Here is a 19951-nt window from a genome sequence, read left to right as displayed (position 1 = left end):
GCAGAAAAAAATGCTAACTTGACTGATTGTCAGAGGCTTCTAAAAGCATTTTTTTCTGCAACCTCTTAAGGTTGCAGAAAACCCCCTCTAGCTTCTTGACACGTGTCTACTAAAGGCATAGTTAGGAACGCGTACAGTTTGCAGCTTAGGGCGAAAACCGCCAGTCCTTCCTTCTGCTGGCATTTCTCCACAATTTGCGAAATGAACACAAGTACCTTGGAATAAAATCAGGCCATTTGTCCGGAATGTAAAGGATCGATTTCCCCCAAATATATAGAGAGGGGGGGGAAGGTCTGGTTAAGGACGGCGCGGAGAAAGAAAACGGGGAGCATCAACTCCGAGAAAGGACAGAAGTTGCGGAGGGAGGCTCGTTAGCCCCGCCATTCAGTCGGTCCGCGGCTCTCTATTGGCTAGGGCTAGGCGCCTATAGTCTCCATGGAAACAAAGGGCTGGTGCATGGATCAACACGCTTCTTGGGAAAGAGGGGGAGAAAGTCGATCGTGGAGAAGGTGGGGGCGGAAAGTAATCCGGTCTGACCTTCCTCTTGGTTTCGTCAGAGCGGTGCAAAAGGTAAAAACCAACACTCGCAGAATTGCGGGCCAGGCGTTAGTCAGCTTTCTAGCGCCCCTTGCACACCTTTTAAAGAGACCGAGTGGTTTCCGTGGCACAACCTGTGCACTGGGCAAGCATAGGTCTCCTGACCTTACCTGCTCTCTTTCCCACCCACCTCCGTCCCGATTGTGTGTTTTCTGGAAGCAACAGTTGTGGAAAGGAGAAAAGGTGTATGACCCGAAGCTAGGAGGGCGGTGAGAAGGTCTTTTGGAGGTGCTGTGCCTCCTCCTTTGTTCCTGAAGAACTTCTGTAAGTGAATATATGACCCTCAGTTTCCCACCTGTAGATCCACCTTGGATTAACTCTTTCCCACCTATAGGTCCCTTGAATGCTCCATCTTTGATTTTTCAGGTACCTCTGGGAAGTTAAGAAAGCCGCTGCATGGCAACGTGTGATGGATTTGGGAGGTGGGCGTTGAGAAGAACTAGGGAGCAGAAAATAAATGGTCTTAATCACATTGTTAGAACGATCATGGCATGAAATTGGGTTGTGCCATGCTGTAAATTTGTGCAGGTTTTTCTGATGACCGAATCAGAATTCTGTCTGAAATCATACCGTTTTGGTATTTTAGTGGTGGTCTGGGTAGGCATTGTAAACGTCCTACTTTCATACTGTGACTGGATATGAACCGTAAGCATTCATTTAATGAACTCTTTTGGGGTTGAGAAATAAGTGGTCAAATATGTTAGTTAAAATTAGTTCAACTAGTTAACTAGAATTAGTTTTAAAAGCAAGTTAAATGGAGAAAAGGGCATCGGAAGACATGAAGTAAGAGTTAATCCAAGGGCAGCACTGATGAAGATTGCATTCCTTCACTTGCTAAGGTTTTTGGCTTTCTGCTGATATTGGAAGCAACACTACTATTGTATATGATGCCAAAAATATTAAAATTGCAATGCATGGATGCAGGTTGTTGATCCATGTTTCTAGAACTTTGTACAGGTAAACTCCTTCTACAGTTGGAGATGTAAAAGATTGAACTGGAAACATGGCCTCTTCCATGGTGCTACAATTCTTAAATTGTCAGAGCATCAAGCCATTGTCTGCTTGGCATGATATGCTTTCTATAACAAACAAGAGCTATTAGAGTAAACTTTTTTGATCAGTTTTCTTGATAGACATTAATGATGCATGTCTTTTGGCTAGGATATTTATTATTCAAATTTCAAATTTCTATATCTTTGAAAGTTTGATAGGTTGGAGGACTTTATGCAGTATTGTCAATAAGAGCAAGCTTGAAAATAGTAATAGGACAAATGTTGATCTTCCTTTTTTATTGCTGCAGAATGGCTCACTGTCAAGCTGAAAATGTCATCAAGAACATCATCCGTGAAATAGGCCAAGAATGTGCAATGAATGGACAAAGTGTAACAGAAACTCTGGTAGCATTCATGGTAACAACATAAATAATAAATCTTCTCTATTTAAATTTGGGGTGCTTAGCTATTTTTAACTGGAGGTGCCTAGCTGGTTTTTGAGTGGTGTGCTGGAACCATATGAAAGACATTAAAAGACATAAATGCTTAAATATATTGGTTTTAAAAAGTTAATATTAGCAGCCTGAATTAGTTCACTACAGGACAAAGTTCTCTTCATTGAAGATTATGGATCTTAACCTAATACGTGATCCAGTGGGGGTTGGTAGATAGATATTTTTCAAGTTCCCATTTAGGGAAGAGAAAATAACTGGCCCAAAGTCACCCATCTGGCTTCTGAAAAGAACTCATGTTCTCCCAGCTTCTAAGATGAATGTGACTCTCAGTGTGGGGAAGTAGTGAAGCTATTTAAAGTTTTCATCATTAAATGAAGAATAAAACATGGCACTCAGCTCCTATCAAACAGTGACATAATATAGCTTCATCTTTTTTTCTGATGAGTCTGTCTATCTAGTGATGAAACCGTCATTTATTAATCTTTAAGCAGATTGCAGTTCAAAACTAATTCACTGGTGTTGAATTGTATTAATTTAAATATCAGATTTAAGTATAAGGTTTAAATCAGGCATTGCTAATTACTCTTTAATCCTAAATAAGTGTAAAAGAAACAAATTAATCAGGAAACTTCTTTATCATTTTATAGGTGAAAGCTGTTGTACTGGATCCAAAGAATGGATTTAATGTGGATAAGACTCTAACAAAGGCTGATGTACAGAAACTTATTGAAGTAAGTACTCGCTTTGGAACTTATGCAAAAGGATTCTGTTCAATTTTATATATGTCCAACAAAAACATAACCCTTTTTATTCTTGGGAGTGGTACACTAGTATAAAATTATTCTTAAAAAATTAAAAAGCATTGAATTTGAATTTATGCAAGTTTGGATGTGAGATTCCAGGCTCTGTCATCATCCTATGATTGTTCTCTTCCCTTCACAAGTCCTTCATCCCATAGAGAATACTGCCTTCCCGTTTGCAGGAATAGTATCAGCTGTAATTGCCTAAATTGTAGTCAGAAGCTTAAGAGGAAAGGGGACAGTCCCAACCAGAAGCCCCATATAGTCATTGTAGTGGTAAACTGTGAGTGGTCTGCAGGCAGTACTAATATACAGAGCAAGATCAAAAGAAACCTGATCAGATTATGCAAGAGCTGCACAAAGGAAGAAGCCAGTTTGAGCTACATTGACAAATGGCCGACTTCCTTCATTATCAGCCAAGCAAGTTGCTCTGAAGAAAAAGAAGATTATAAATAAGACATATGTTACCTCATGATTGAACAGGCCCAGCAACATCTGTCACAACTAAGCTAAGAGAAGAGCAAATATTTGCAGACTTCTATGAAAGAAGGAGGGAGGTAGTGCACCATTGCAGTATCATTTAAATATCTTCTTAAAATAATTTGATATCAATCAATTATTAGATTATTTTCTAACTATACATTGGAACTATTCCTTAAGACCAAGTCTGTATGTAAAAATATAATGAAAATGTGGTTAATATGTTACATTCAATGTTTTCCGCCACAATGCTTTGAATTTAAAAATCATTCACATACAAACTGATTCTAAAAATAATTACACAAATCCAACTTGGGCCTTTTTGAGGTGTGTAAGACCTCCAAAGAATGAAGACATAAATTTCCAAATGAAGTAGAATGTTTTAAGGCAGATGGAAGTTGTCTTGCTAGAGATTTGAGTGTGTTGAAGAACTTAAAAATTACATGCTTTAGTAAAAAGTTTACATGCTTTAGTAAAAAGAAAGAGCTGATACTTAATAGTAACAGTACTACTAATAAAATACAATAATACAGTTTTTATTGTGCTGATTTTATGAGATTTTACGACATTGTCAGAGATGTCCCATACTGTTGTACTCATGAACTAGGTTTCTTTTTTTACCAGGATATTACATGAGCAGCATGCAGATATATATGAAATTTGGCTTATATTTCCATTGGAATGATAATGTTTGATTCCAGTATATAAACTTTGAACCAAGAGATTAATAAATGTTGCTAGAAATACTGTTTTCATCATTTGCAAGATAGCTTGAAATAATTTATTTCAACAGTATCTCTTTTCAGCTTTGCGTTGGGAGACTTCTTGATGTTAAAAATCCATCCTTGAACACAATTAAGATGCAAGTTTATTTTGATATGAACTATACAAATCGAGGTAAACAATTTGTAGTAAAGTTATATATTGTGAATATATTACTCTCGTAGTGCATTCTCATTCATGCTTACATTAGGTTAAAATTTAGATTTCAATGGGGCTTCTTGCCTAGTAAAACATCCATTTTTGTTTATCCAAATATTTATAATATTAATATTGAGATTAAAAGTAAGTAATGTAATAAACAATCACGCACACAAATGAAAGCAAGGAAGTTATAAATGAAGTGTCTTCAAATATAACCAACCAGTATTTTGCCTAGCATTAATAGTCTTTAATTTAATCTTGAAATCCTGAAAACATTACAAAGGTAAGGGTATCTTTGCGGGTTTTACTCCACTAGTCATAGTCAATTTTATAGGGCGGTGCTCATCTCCATTTCTTTAAGCCACTGAGCCAAGGCTGTCTGAAGACATTTGTGGCCGCATGGCATCATGCTGCAGCACAAAGCATTTGGCAAAACATGGGACACTATTACCTTCCCATAGAAGTGGTACCTATTTATCTACTTGCATTTGCATGCTTTCAAACTGCTAGATTGGGTGGAACTGAGGCAAGTGAAAGTAGCTTACTCTGTCATATGGTGGTAAGATTTGAACGCTGGAGTATAGACCTTCTCTGATTTTTTTTAATCCACTGAGGTACCACGCCTGAAAACATATCCTTACCAAATTGATAAAATAGATATATTGTATTCCAATGATCCAATAAATTGGTTATGTGTAATTACCAATTGTAAAATATTATTCAATCTGTTTTAACTCGGTGAGGAACCCAACTGTGCGATTAGGATAATTTGGAAGGGTTATAGTAGCATTGTAGCAAAATGAATATGTGCAATGGTGGGATTCAAATAATTTAACAACCGGTTCTCTGCCCTAATGACCAGCTGGGTACGCATGCCTCGGTGGTCATGTGACCATGTGGGCATGGCCAGCTCAACATCAGTCACGTCGATGGGTGCTTCGCCTTAGCTGTTACAATGTCATAAGGGTTAACCAGAGAGGCAGTTTCTGTAAGTAGGGCAATAATGATTAGGCTAGAAACAACACCAGAATGTTTCCTTCCTGCCTTCCTTACAGGATTAGCCCTGTAAAGTGGAAAAAAAACCAAAATAAGATTTCTTTTAACAACCGGTTCTCCGAACTGCTTAGAAAGTTAACAACCGGTTCTCCTGAATAGGTGCAAACTGGCTGAATCCCATCACTGAACATGTGGGAAGAGTTGATATGGGTACTTTTCCTTAGCTATACCTTCCTGAAAGTTTTTTTTGTCTCTTTGTAGCCTTTTGCTTTCTCTGTGATTTGAATTGAAAGTCTAACTGCAGGATGCTAAGGCCAGTGAGAGAAAGTCTCTCTCTGTTAAATTATATTGTGATACGTTAACCTACAGTTTAATAGTAGAGATGGGAAGCGCTTTCATGCAATGGTTTTGTGCTTTCTCTTAGTTGAGTTAATTAAGGAACAGCATCGTGTTCTAGACTCCAGGCTTGCTCCTGTATCTAGAGAAATTACCGATAACCGAGCTCGTACCCGAGAAGAATTAGAAAGCGTTTACCGAAAGATTGTCAGCTATGTGCTGCTACGCTCTGGCCTTGGATCTCCTACAGACATCAAAGTCATTAGAGAGGCAACTGGTTAGTAAAATGTCCAAATATAACATTATAGCTTTTTAGTAATATTGCATATAGTGATTTTACTATAGTAGTTACTCAAGGAGATATTAGAAAAAAATAAATACCACTTTCAATGCTGTCCTTCAGCTTAAGCTGGAAACATTAAAGGGTCTCTGTCTCTGCCCCTTCCTCTGTCTCTATCTATCTATCCACACATTCACATATGCCTATATATAACAGAAAAAGAGAATAGCAATAGCACTTGAGACTTCATACCGCTTCATAGCACTTTACAGCCTTTCTAAGCTGTTTACAGAGGCAGCATATTGCCTCCCCTTGCATTGCAACCGCCACAAAGAAACTCTTCTCATCCTCTCTACAACTAGAGAGGATTTCTGAAAACTAAAAATTGTTTAATGGGAACAGAAATACTGCAATAGTGCAGAGCACTACATTCTACGATGGCATAGGTGTTCTGTCTTAACATCCAGCTTCCAACAAGCAAAGTCAATGGAGAAGCTGGGCAAGAGGGAGCAAATGGAGATTATGTGACCATGGGGGTGCTATGACTCATAAATTAGCATGATCATACAATGTTGCGACTTATGACCACATCTCAGTGGTGAAATCCAAATTATTTTACTACCGGTTCTGTGGGTATGGTGTGGCTTGGTGGGCATGCTTGGTGGGTGTGGCAGGGGAAGGATACTGCAAAATCCCCATTCCCTCCCCACTCCTGGGGGAAGGATACTGCAAAATCCCCATTCCCTCCCCATTCCTGGGGGAAGGATACTGCAAAATCTCCATTCCCACCCCATTCTGGGGCCAGCCAGAGGTGGTATTTGCCGGTTCTCCGAACTACTCAAAATTTCCGCTACCGTTCTCCAGAACCTGTCAGAACCTGCTGGATTTCACCCCTACCACATCTCTTAGTGATGAAATGCCTGGTCCTGATTACAGTCAGTCAGGATTACCTATAGTAGCCTGTTCTCTCATCACCACTGATTCAATTAATAGCAAACTGATGATTCTGCACCCCCAAACTATTGTGTGGCCTCTCCTGGTAGTTTCATACAGATGTTATAGAGCAGAGGAGGGATGACCAACCTCTGTAGCATCTTGCATATCAGGGGCCATCGGAATGACCTCTTGATTCCCATCACAAATCCACTACAAGTGGTGCTTCCAATCCCCCAATCCTGAAGATAATCCAGAAAGAAATATCACCAATGTTATTAAAACCTGCTGAGGGATCAAGCAGGACCAGAAGGAGTACTTCTGGTCCTTGAGGGCTTGGTGTAGGCCATTCATAAAACTGACAAAAGTGTCACCTGCATATTCTAGTCTCAACTATCACTGAAAAGATTCCAAATAGTCTGCTTCTATGGTATTGTGGTCCACTATCACTAACTTAATATCCTTCACAAGTACTCACATACCTCATCTTAGCAAGAATGCTCAAAATTGGATTAGAATCAGTAGTGGTTTTCACTTACCTTCGCTAGTGGTTTGGAACTGTGAGAGCTTGCGCATAGCGCTTCTGTGTATGCGCAGAGCATCCGTGATGACATCTGGGCGGATGGGTGGAGCCTCCCGCCGCCGCCACTACTGGTTCGCCCAAACCAGTAGAAACCCACCACCAATTAGAATTATCTGAAAGTCCTATCCAGGGATGACCTTTTCAGAATGTTTCAGTTTTGGTATTTCCTCCCTTCCTCAAGGAAGTGTGAAGGAGCCAGTCAGCAGAAGCCCTAGAAAAGGACTACTCAGGGGCAATACTGTTCAGCATCCCATTTGCCTTCTGCTACTAATTGTTCAATGGGCACTGTATAGAACTGCCTGCTACACAGCTGAGAATTCCCTAAGGGCTTTCTGGAAACTTTGGATTTTTTAGGCATGTGAGACAGATCACTCAAATAGATTCTCCTGTTCCGTGGAGATCCTGGATGGCTAACAATCAGTATGTTATTTGGTCATAACAAAACTCTTCATGTAACCTCCATTCTGAAACAAACATTACATGCATGGTCACCTATATGTGTTGAACCTATGACTATTTGAAACAAGTCTATGGTTGCCTGTTCTGACCCAGCCTTAGCAGAAGCAAGAAACAGAGTCCTTGTCATGAAAACTTCCTGTTTATTTACCTCTTATGAATTAATTGCATTCACCCACCAAAAAGTCGAGGCAATAGTCCTTCAAGGAATTAACTTCAGTAACAGGCCTTATCAGTACCTTGTGATAATTGCAAGGCCGTGAGCTCCCAGCCAAAAATCTACAAATTAAGTTCTGACAAGCAATCTTTGTGACATGAAACCCAATGAGCAAAATCTTCAGAAATACGAACTGTTGTCTCCTGCAACAACCACTTCCCTTTCCTTCTATTTATTCCCCAGCCAGGGAGGGGCCATTCAGTGTCCACATGTGCTTTGCTTCCTGAGTCGACTCCTTGTCTTCTGTTGTTCACCTCTCCTAACTGCTCTGCACATATGTGTATCTGGAACAGGCCCCAGCTGTTCTTCCTCCTCACTCATATCAGCCTCCAAAGGCAGCTGCCTTTCCGGTGGCTGGGAAATGTCGGACGGCCCTGGCTCTATCTCTGTGTCCGACACAGTGCATCCGTCAGAGCCTTCCTCAGACTCCAGAACTGGCCCAAGTTCCTCCCCAACTTCCTCATCGTCTGAGTCTGTCGCCAGCTCTGCTGGCAGCTGGAGGGCCACAACATTGCCATCGAGCACATAAATTCCTGGGCATTGTTGGAACTGGCCTTCAGGGTGATTAAAGTTGCCCAGCACTTCAAGGCAGAAGTTGTCCATCACTAAGCCAGAACCCATTTTTAAGAGCTCAGGAAAGGATTTTTATGGACTGTTAAGACAACTGATATTCCAACAAGTCTCCAAGCTTGTCTTTACATTTGCGCAATGAAATAATATCTACTTAACTGATTTTTTCTGAAGCTCCACATGTTAAATATCAAAAATGTTAAAATCTAAACAAATTTGCAGTATTTCAATAGCAGAACTAAAAAATGAGCAAGAATTATATTGTGTTAGGCATAGGGTAGAGATTAGAGATGGTTTGTTTCCAAACAGGCATCTCTACTGTTCTCTCTTGGAAGTCAGTGTTTTTCATGATCTGACTCTTTGCATATTTAATATTTTACCAGCTGCCCTGCAGAGTGTATTTCCTCAAACAGAGCTTGCGGCTTTCCTCTCTCTAAGTAAAAAAGAGAAAGAACAGCAATTGAAAGAACTCACCATGATTGTCACAGGAATTCGATTGTTCAACAAGGACAGTGGGAAAGGCGGTGAAGGCATTGATGACTGTAAGTGAATACCTATTTACTAACGTAAGTGCAGAACATATATACTTAACCTACTTTTGAACATGTCAGAAATGTTCAGGGCTGCTCGGAATTGTTTAAGAGCTTCAGAAGAGGGGCTTGAGGATGACAATTACCTTTAATCTCCCCCCCCCCATGTTATTTTTCTCTGTGTAGCCTCCAGAACAATCTGATCATAGTTTTTTTTCAAAGATAGAAAATTTGGTACAATATTTCTTATCTGTGTCTAATTGATTTAAAGCACAATCCAAGGAGGTCTGTGAATGTACATGACGTCCTTCTGCACATTCACCAATGGTGACTTTCCCTTTCACATTTAACCTTTTGTGTTTGTTGTAGACATTATTGGAGAATCTCCTCAGCTTCTGGGGACACTTTCTGAAGCATGTAGGAGGCTATAGGGGAAAGGACTTCTCAAAAGCCCAAGAGTACACCTAAGGGATGTACAGTGCTCTTTAAATAATAATTTAGTCCTGGGCATGTGAGGAAAATGTATTTTGCTAATTAAAGAAATGGAACTTTGAGATAAACTGTGTGTCAACAGTGCCAGCGATTCTGAATGAAGCTATCCCAGCAGCCAGCCATCATATAGACATTGAACTGCACGGTTCCCAACAGCTAGCCCACCGATACACGGCCTTGATTGAAATGATGCACGAGAGTCATAATGGTGACATAGAACTCGGGCAGACAATGTTGAAAGAAGCCCTCTACAATGTCAGACAACATGAAGCTTTCCTCTGCATTATTCTGGTAAGATTCCATTATGTGTTGCAAATGTTCAATGTAGCTGAAACTGTCTTAGTGAAAGGTGGGCAAAATTTGAGTGATGGCAAATCACTTTTAGCTGAAATACGAATGTATGATATTTTCATGTTCTCAATTTTTTTTAAAAAAATGAAATGGTCCAATCTACAAAGTATGTTTTTGTTTATTAAGCAACTCGGTATGACTTTTATTATTTCCTACAAATGTTATACCTGCCACCTCTAACATATATTTTCAGTCTGAAGTGATCACATGCGCACAAGAAGTTGAAATGATGCAAAAGGAATTCGCAGCTGAGATGGAACAGGTCAACAACATTGTTAAGTCAAAAACGGCAGTGCCCACATCTCTTGTTTATGTGAGTTTCTGAATTTCAAGAATATTCTGAAATTATAAGCTTTTATTTACCAGTTGATAGATTCACCCAATCTGTCTAGCAGGGTTTTTGAGTGACACACAACTTTACTTTGATAAATGCCTATATTTAAAAGTTAATTAAAATTAGAATACTGATATCTAAAGGAAGCAGCGTTTGATTTTCTGCTGAATTTCACTTTAGGAATATCTCTCCCAAAGATCTAGCAGTAGTCAGCCAGAATACCAAGTTTCCGCTTGCCTTTGTGGCGCTTTCCCTTGTTTGAAAAGTCCTGATAATATCATTCACTGTGCTTGTCATTGGCTGCACTGAGGTTGTCAGGGAAAAGGTCCAAGTGAGAGTCTGAGAAATGAACTTTCAATGACATGTTACACTGCATAACTTGGTACGACATCAGGAACTCACTATTTCGCAATAGCTTTCTGCTTTAGACTTTTCCTAAAAGTTTTTGCAGGTGCTTTTGAATAATCACCATGAAGTATTTCCAATCTCACTTAGCACTTCATCAAGCGTGTCCAATTTGTCGTGTTTTATCTTTTTTTTTTTTTAATCCAAGGAGCTACAGAAATATCTTCCTTAAATTTAGCATCAGTAACCCTGGGAAATGTATTCCTCAAGTAACTGAATCCAATTGCAATTTTATTCATTGCTTTTGCTGAGTTTTCTTAAGCCCAAGTTTGATGTGGAAAGGAGAAAGGAAAACTAAATGTCACATTTTCTGGAGATCTTGGTACAGGCAACTCCTCATTATGTGCGACAGGCCCTCATTCCAGATGGTAAACTGGTACTTCACAGCATTCTTTCTGTTAGAAGTGATTCCTTTTGTGCTTTTTAGGCAGAGGTATAATTTTTGGGGGCTTCCTCCAGTCATAGAAACAGAGAACGGCATATGGTGTGAATCTTCTCACTGTCGTGTTAAACGTCTAACACATATTATACAACAAATGTGAGGGGCCCAATTCCCCAGTTCTTATGTTGGTCATTCACTTTACAACCAAAATAATGTTCATTGCATTTTTTGATAAATTTTGTTCCGGAAATTTAAATGTTAATTCATCTCACATATAACAGGATGAATTACACCGTTTTGTGGCATTGTTAATAAGAACAGCACTATTACAATAAAATATTTAACTTGAATACAGAGAATGTACACTTAAGATGCTCACATTGTGAGCTCTGCACCAGACTGATAAGGACTTGTTCTGCAGCCAGAGACTTGGTTCATATTTAAACATGTATAAACACAACTCAACCTGCACAGTGTTATTACAAATTGTTAAAAATATGCTAACATAGCTAAAATATTGTACTATAGTATTACTAACTAAACTTACTGACCTGTATCTCTGCTTCTCTTTTTATTCAGGTTTTTGAGTCAATTGTCTTCTCACAATTGTTCCTTTTTCTTCCAGTGGCCTTGTTTTTCCAATTAATCAAGATTTGGGGCATTCAATCCAGTGCTGTCCAGAGTACTAAATGATACTCTGTGGGCCAAGTCCCAACATCTTACATTGATGTTGGTCTTTTTGGACCTAATGGCAATGTTTAATACTTTTGATTAACAGATCCTGAACATCATTGGCTAAGCATTGCATTAATTCAAGTCTTCTTTGTCTTCCAGTTCTTTTGCAACTAATCCATTGGGGATTAGTTCTAGCTCCTATTCTGTCATCCTTTGTGCTGTTATTTATTTAATTTCAGTTTCTATAATCATCAACTCCTGTATAACTGGTTGGATAACTGAAGTTTAAAACAATACAAGTAGTCCTTGATTTATTATGACAATTGGAACTGAATCTCACGGCTATTAGGCAAGGTCACCATCAGACCCAAGCCCAAAGACAACACAGAGAAATCCAGTCAAGTCCAATCCTTTATTTGCTTGCATCTAATGGACAGTATCTTGCCGGACTAAAGCTTTAACATTCTAACATACATTAGATGTATCTTTTCTGCAGTTTCAATATCTTGCCTTGTGATAAGCTCACTTTGAACCCTTTTAAGGTGATGATGATGATGATGATGATGATATTATTATTATTATTATTATTATTATTATTATTATTATTTATTGGTTAATCTTTAGTGAGATTCACAGCCTTTGAGGCTGGTTAATAGCTCAGCAGCTCGAGTCCTAACCAAGGACCTAGGAACTGTTAAGGTATCGTCGGAGGATGTAAGCTGTTCCGAGTAAGGTGATTTTTTGTAGAGTCAAAATGTTCAAGTCCGGCAAATTTAGGATTTCTAAATAGCGGGGTAGCCCTTTGGGTATTGCTCTGAGGGCTCCAATTATAATCGGGACAACACACGATTTCTTTTTCCACAGTCGCTCAACTTCAATTTGTATTCAATTATCTATTATCTATTATCTATTATTATTATTATTATTATTATTATTATTATTATTATTATTATTATTATTATTATTATTATTTATTGAATTTCTATACCGCCCTTCTGAAGGACTCAGGGGTGAACAGAATAAGATTTCATATACATATAATTTTTTTTTTTTTATAAACAGTAAATAATAAATTGAGTCAACTTAGTGTATCTGCTAAGACCTTGGCATAGAATTTAGATGTTTATGCTAGCCCTGCTTGTTGAAACAGAAAGGTCTTCAGGGCACGTCGGAAAGTACGAAGATCTGGGATTATTTGTATTCCAGGGGGTATTTTGTTCCAAAGAGTAGGTGCCCCCACAGAGAAGGCTCTCTCCCTTGGAACTACTAGATGACATTGTTTTAATGATGGTACTATGAGTAGGCCTACTCTGTGAGAGTGTATTGGTTGGTGGGAGGTTATCGGTTGCAGCAGGTGGTCTCGTAAGTACTCAGGTCCTAAACCATGGAGCAGTTTAAAGATAAGAACCAACACCTTGAAGCGCACTCGGAAGGCCACCGGAAGCCAGTGCAGCTCGCGCAGAAGAGGTGTTACATGTGAGCGCCATGTAGCAAGGGCACAGATATTCATTTAATATCCAATGGACTTGATAGAGAAGCTTTAGCTTTATTGATTCAGGCTCTGGTTGTTTCTCAGTTTACATTATTGCGATTGTCTCCTGGCAAATCTTCTGTTTCTTGATCCTAATCCAGAACTGAGTCATTTGACCTGTTCTGCACCTTCCGCCTTCAGCTCCTATTTTGTTACCTTGTAGGGTTCTTCACCAGCACCCTGTTCAAACCAGTTGAAATGTGTTTAGAGCCCACTGGCACAAACTCCCAGTATCTCTCCATTCTTAATTCTGTTCATATATTACGTCCCCTGGCCAGAGTCTTCTTATTGTTCCTCATTCCAGGATCATGACGTCGAAGCTTTCAAGGGCTTCATCTTGTTTTCTCAAATTGAATTTTCCCCAGAACTGTCATTTGCCATTACATTTGCTGCATACCTTCCCTATGTGTAATTTGCCAACCAAAGAATAGTTGCTCAACTATATGTGGCGGGAAAAAAAAATGCATCAACCACTTTGTTTAACTTTTTAAAGGACCTGCAGGAGACCTGAACACAGCATTTCTGACAGTATGTCTGGATTAGCCTTAAAAGTATCTCCCCAATCCATATACAGGTAGCCCACGACTTACAACCATTCACTTAGTGACCACTCAAAGTTACAGCAGCAATGTAAAAGGTTATTTATGACCATTTTTCACACTTACGACTATTGAAGCAAAGCTGTGGTCACATGATCAAAATTCAGATGCTTGGCACCTGGCAAATATTTGTGACAGTTGCAGTGTCCCAGGGCCATCTTTTGTGATTTTCTGACAAACAAAGTCAATGGGGAAGCCAGATTCACTTAACAACCATGCTACTGACTTAACAACCCTGGCAAGAAAAATCGTAAAATGGGACAGAAATCACTTAATAACTGTCTTGCTTAGCAATAATAATTATGGGTTCAATTGCAGTTGTAAATCGAAGCATCCACAAACGCACCACTTAAAAACCTTTTTGCTGGACATACCTTGTAATATATAATGTGCGTACAAAATATGTTCTGCATACTTTTGACAAATGGGCAATACAGTTTTGCAGCCATAATAGAAACATATTTTTATATGAATCTTTTTCCTTCTAGCCTGCATTTATTGGGCTTTCTAACCTTTGGACCAGTTTTCAAGATGAAATATTGGTGCTCAGTTTCCTCAATAATTTGACCGTCAGTCTCCAGCAGTTCTTAGAAACCCACACATTAATCTTTCCTGAGGAGTTGATAGCGCCTCTTCTTGAAGGCCTTGTTATTAAAACTGATGAAGAAAGGTTACTAAAACATGCTGGTAAGTAGAAGGAGTAAATAAAAACTTAAGCTGCTACATATTCTTTGAAATTTTTTGAAGTTTTTTTTTCGGGGGGGGGGAGAGGAAGTAGCAGTCCTCATGTCCTTAGTCATATAATATCAAGAATCTCTCGTATTGTTGTAATTTTGTAGACAAAATAACATCTTTTTCATTCATACTTTTCTTATACTGATATTATATTGATATTTTAAGGAACATGACAACATAGTGCTATATGGCTTCAGTTGGAATTGGTTCAGGATAGCAAAAAATGATGGTGAACTTTTTGTCCCTCAGGGAGAAGGCAATGCAATGTTAAATATGAAAAATGAGCACGGAATAAAAAAATGTATTTAGCTTCCAACCTGAAGCAAACGCTGTGTTCTGGAACTTCTGGAACAAACACAAACTGGTCTAGAAGATGATGCAGGATCCAACATTATCCTGGGACATGTATTTTCGCCTTCATTCGTGTTCTAGAGGAGTCATGGTTCAGCAAAAACAAAATCCTGAAAGTTATAATGCTCTGAGTTTGGGCCAAAACAAAACCTGTAGAGATCCCATAGTGATTTTACATGTTGCCCTCCCCCATCTGTCCTTTACTCCCCTCAGCAACTCCTTGTACAGCATAATATACCAGATTTCATCTTCCTAGCACCTTTCCTTTCGGCCTCTATTCAGTCTTTACTGCCAGTAGCTCTACCTAATTTTCTCCAATTTTCTCTCTAGTCCCCTCAATCTCCATTGCTGCAGCTGCCTGTTTCTCAGCTCAGTATATCCCATCAAGCTGCCCAATACCTGATTTTCCAATGCCTTTTCTTCCTTTCCTCCACCCCCTTAGTTGTCACTGCTGCCAGATCATTGAATAGAATAGAATAACAGAGTTGGAAGGGACCTTGGAGGTCTTCTAGTCCAACCCCCTATCTAGGCAGGAAACCCTACACCACTTCAGACAAATGGTTATCCAACATCTTCTTAAAAACTTCCAGTGTTGGAGCATTCACAGCTTCTGGACACAAGTTGTTCCTACTGATTAATTGTTCTAACTGTCAGGAAATTTTTGCTTAGTTCTAAGTTGCTTCTCTCCTTAATCCCAAAACTCTTGTCTACCTCTATAATCTTATGCCTCCTCTCAGCTGCCCTGATCCACATTTGCAAAAGAGCCGCCGCCTTTCTTTCTGTATCCAGACTAAATACTTAATGTTTCAGTTTGGGCTCAAACTACTCCAAGGTAGCTATTCTGTGCATGAAATGATTCATGTATGATCTATTGTACACATCTCTTTTGAAGATATTGATGAAAATATCTCAGGGAATACTACAGGCCCTTAGGTGTCCTGTACTGGCTAAGACTTTAATTTGTATTCTTCTCAATTTATTCTTTTTAGATGATAAAGTAAATCCTGCTGATTTTGTCAAAGAAGAATGGTTCTTTCCAGAAAGTACAATTAATTTTAGCCAACTGCTGTTTCAGTATCATGGGTTTTGTGCATACACTTTTGCTGTTAAGGATGGCCTTCTTATCCCAGGTAATTATAGATAATTCTTGCTTTAAATATAATAAAAATATAATATATTTAAACATCGGATATATATTTAAATATAGTATATTTAAAGATCAGAGGTTATAAATGGAAGACAATGTTATCTAGGAGAGGGGCCTCCAACCTTGGCAATGTTAAGCTTGGTGAATTTCAATTCTGGGACTGAATTCTGGGAGTCTCCGCCAAGGTTGGAGACCCCTGATTTCTAGAACACTTCTCAGATTCATGAGCATGATATGAATGAAGCATGATAATTGCTTCCTGATGCTATTTGCTGTGCAGCCACATTATATTAGGTGTCTCTTTTTTCCTCTTCTCTCCCCCTCTTCTTTTAAGAACACAGTTGAAAAACAGGGAGCAGGGGGGAACACAGTGTAAAATTTGGGCTTAATTTTTTAAAAAAGATCCGTATATTGCATACTTTCTTCCTTCAAAAGTTAAGAAAATTATGTTTAGAGGCACGTATAGCGAACTTTTTGTGCTTTTTATTTTTTAGGAAATCCTTCCATTGGAGTCTTGAAATATAAGGAGAAATATTATTCTTTTAATTCTAAGGAAGCTGCATATTCATTTGCCAAATGTCCAGATAAATATATTAAGATGATAGCAGAAAAAGCCAAGGAATGTGCAGAACTTATTCAGCTGCTTGAGCTTCACCATCAGTTTGAATACCTGGCTCCTTATTCTCAGGTGCTCCATTTAGTCTTCAATAATTGATTTAAAGAGGCACTGCTGGCAAACACCTGTTCTAGGAAGCGGACTAGAATATCTCTCAAAGCAAAGGTGGATCTTGGTACAGTGGTGATGTCTGCACTTGTGACCGAGGCCCAAATAGTAATTACCAAACACAATTCAGTCCTCAACAAACTTATTTTATTAAAGCAGCTGAGAATTAATTCATTCTCAGCTTAGTCCAAAACAAAATTCTTAATAACCAGTCCCTCAGCTTTATCACCAATCTTTGATGTCTTTGGCAACCTGTCAAAGGCTTTTCTTGGCAAAATCCCCACAAAGTTCAAGACACGCTGAGAAGCACGGGAACGTTGCTTTTCTACAAAGAACCCAACAGCTCGTTGCTGCTCTTTTAAGCCTTACGGGAATGGCCAATCATCTTCTGGCCTTACTCCTGAGTTGTCCTTTTTTCTTCAGCTGCTCTTGCCTTCTGGCAGCTCTTCGCATGCATGCACTAGGAACAGACTCCTCCTGTTCCTCTGCCTCTCTGCTGTCCGCCTTTGGAGGCTCTGGAGTCCACGCATCACTCCCAGATGGCCCCGGCCCCATCTCTGCCTCCGACGCAGAGCCCTCGTCCGGGCCTTCCCCTGACTCCAGGAATGGCCCATTGTCCTCCCCAGCCTCCTCACTGTCCGACTCCGCTGCCAGCTCCGCAGGCTGCTGGTGGACCACAACAGCACTATTGGCAGTGAGTTTAGTTTCCCAATTTGAAATATGCTAAGCAATCGCTTACTGATATTCTTCTCAGTCATGTGTAATGAGAAGAAAGCAGAGTGAGCCATACCACCAAAAACATTTTCTTAAAAAATTCAGATTGAGTTTCTGTGACATTTATCCAAAAATTAAGGAAAGGGGATGAGAATAACACTAAGTTTGTTTTTATTCTTGCTGTTGTTCCAGTTTAGAGCTAAAGACAAGCAATTACTACAGCCAATCTCAAAATGTGACAGCAGTACTCAGACTGATACCCATATTTTGCCACCAACAATTGTGAAGAATTATGAGTGGAATGAATGGGAGTTGAGGAGAAAAGCCATCAAGCTGGTCTGTATCCTAGCCTGATAACTGAACTAAAAGGGCTGGAATTTTTGTCCCATGATCTCAGGTAGCCTGTTAATTACTGGAATTCCCAATTTTCCAGTTGAACAAAATATCTAGTTCTGGTAGGATCTGAAATTATGAGACAAAACATTCAGATTATTAAAGCTGGGGCCATGATTGATTATTTGCAATAAATGTGAACCACAAAGATTGAGAATAATCATTTATACAGTATGCAGAACATACTTTTTATTTATTTATACCCCGTGTTTGAAATATTCTCTGCAGCTTTGTGAAGCTCTGAAGGTTTTATGTTTGAAATGTTAATTAATTTTAACAGTGTTTGAGCTCCAGTTTAAAACAATTTTCTACAAGTTTTTCATAAGATCTGATCTTGTTTGCTCTTACACTACTTTATTTTTTAAGTGTTTTTTAAAAATAAACCTTCTTTTGAATGTTTGTAATGGAAAGACAGGATATACATTTAATAAATTAACATGGCATAAATTGCCCTTGTTCTTTTTAACATGTAAGAAGAAAGCTATGCTAATACAAAATGGTACAGTACATTTATAAGCCAATGGATTCTCAAGAATGAAGTCAATCTTTATTTTTACATCGGAAACTAGAGAAGATTGAGTGAGGCTCTTGATTCTATATTTACCAGTAAATAATAGTTCATCTGGAAATTTAATTCATACAAATTTGACTGAGTTAAACAGATGCCTGTTCTGCCTTTGCCGTGATTATTACAAGAGAAAAGTCTAGACTGTCCCAATTTTAAAACAGAGAGAAATCTTCTCAAAATGATTATTTCCTATTAACAATCTAGTTGACCTAGATTTATAGTTATAGTTTAAGTATTAGGTTTCAATTACTGGCATTCTAGTATTAAAAAAATATGCAGTGAATCCATATACTTTTAAGAGCGTGTTTTTACTTAGTTGCATATCTTTTTTCTGTATTCAGGCTAACTTGCGCCAAAAGCTAACTCACTCAATGCAAACTAACCTCAGTCATATGAGAAGGGACAACTGCAGCCAAGTGTACTTGTTGAAGGATTCTGGCTCACAAACTAAGCGAGAGAATAGTAGCAATGTACCAAAGCCACAGATTTTCCTAGCTGGTCTTCGTGGAGGAACACCCCCAACTACTCGTATGACCAAAGTGAACTTAACAAGAGCAGTTGATGAAACATAATTTTGTTGTTTAAGTAAAAAGCATTTCAATAAATTAAAATGTTTAAAAATGTAAACGAGTCTCCCATTTTTTTTGATTGGAAGGTTGGACATACATTTCATGAATAGGAACAGGGGAGAAAAAGCTCCAAATATCAATAATAAGATGCAGCATAAATTATTCAGTGCCAGACCTGTCCCTCTACGACGATATCCTGATAACTTAATTTTATCAAATATAAATTAAGATACACTGCATCTCACTACCACACTTAAGTTTCTTATTATTTAGTTGTTGAGTTTTCTGGCTGCTTATTCTCTTAATTATTCTTCCTTTTCTTCCCATCTCTTGTATGAGATTGATTAGTCTAATTTTTTTTTAATCATCCATTTTGTGCACACCTTTTTCATTTTCTCAGCCCTCTTCATAGCATTACATAGCTCTAATTATCACAGTGGAGTTAGCTGGTAACACTGTTGATCCTTAGAACAGTCCTGCACAAGGGGCACAAGAAAAGGGCTACATTGATAAATGATCACAGGGCACAAAGGAATAATTGGCATATTGATCAGCGATTTGATGATTATCAGAACAGCAGGGCTGGAGTTGGAGGTATGGGTGTGGCCTGCGGGTGTTGAGAGGTGCTTGGCAGTATATCTTTCAGGGCATGATGGATCCTTTCTGGTGATGGTGGTGATGTTTATAGCAAATTTAGCGTTTTAAAGAAAGCTGGTGGGCTGCATGTTGTGTAGGCCTGCCTTAGAGCCTTGAAATCCCACAGAGACTTTATATGTGTATCTATCTTGATTGATCATGTTAAATCTCAATCTCAGCAACTAATAATCCTATA

General features: G+C 38.7%; 1 protein-coding gene across 1 annotated transcript; it reads left to right on the top strand.

Moving 5' to 3' along the window:
* Window positions 1-1892: 1892 nt before the first annotated feature.
* On the top strand, window positions 1893-19122 carry CFAP206 (cilia and flagella associated protein 206). Its single transcript, XM_070954092.1, has 12 exons — window positions 1893-2006; window positions 2692-2775; window positions 4131-4221; window positions 5669-5857; window positions 9003-9161; window positions 9724-9932; window positions 10186-10305; window positions 14407-14605; window positions 15994-16134; window positions 16646-16839; window positions 17782-17925; window positions 18892-19122. The coding sequence occupies exons 1-12, from the start codon at window positions 1899-1901 to the stop codon at window positions 19120-19122; spliced, it is 1869 nt and encodes a 622-aa protein (XP_070810193.1). The 5' UTR covers window positions 1893-1898.
* The last annotated feature ends 829 nt before the right edge of the window (window positions 19123-19951 follow it).

Source organism: Pituophis catenifer, unplaced genomic scaffold (genome assembly GCF_029215685.1).
Source record: "Pituophis catenifer annectens isolate HBS135680 unplaced genomic scaffold, rPitCat1.0.hap2 SCAF_1, whole genome shotgun sequence".
In the NCBI taxonomy this organism is placed as follows: Eukaryota; Metazoa; Chordata; class Lepidosauria; order Squamata; family Colubridae; genus Pituophis; species Pituophis catenifer.
Note: the sequence above shows the minus strand (reverse complement) of the source record. Positions and strands in the feature narration are given on the sequence as shown.

Bases quoted from the DNA above. Each gene is read 5' to 3' on its own strand.
- CFAP206 (XM_070954092.1), top strand. From the start codon at position 1,899: ATGGCTCACTGTCAAGCTGAAAATGTCATCAAGAACATCATCCGTGAA. The intron at 5,858-9,002 runs GTTAGTAAAATG...ATATTTTACCAG, and splicing joins AGTCATTAGAGAGGCAACTG to CTGCCCTGCAGAGTGTATTT. The intron at 14,606-15,993 runs GTAAGTAGAAGG...TATTCTTTTTAG, and splicing joins AAGGTTACTAAAACATGCTG to ATGATAAAGTAAATCCTGCT.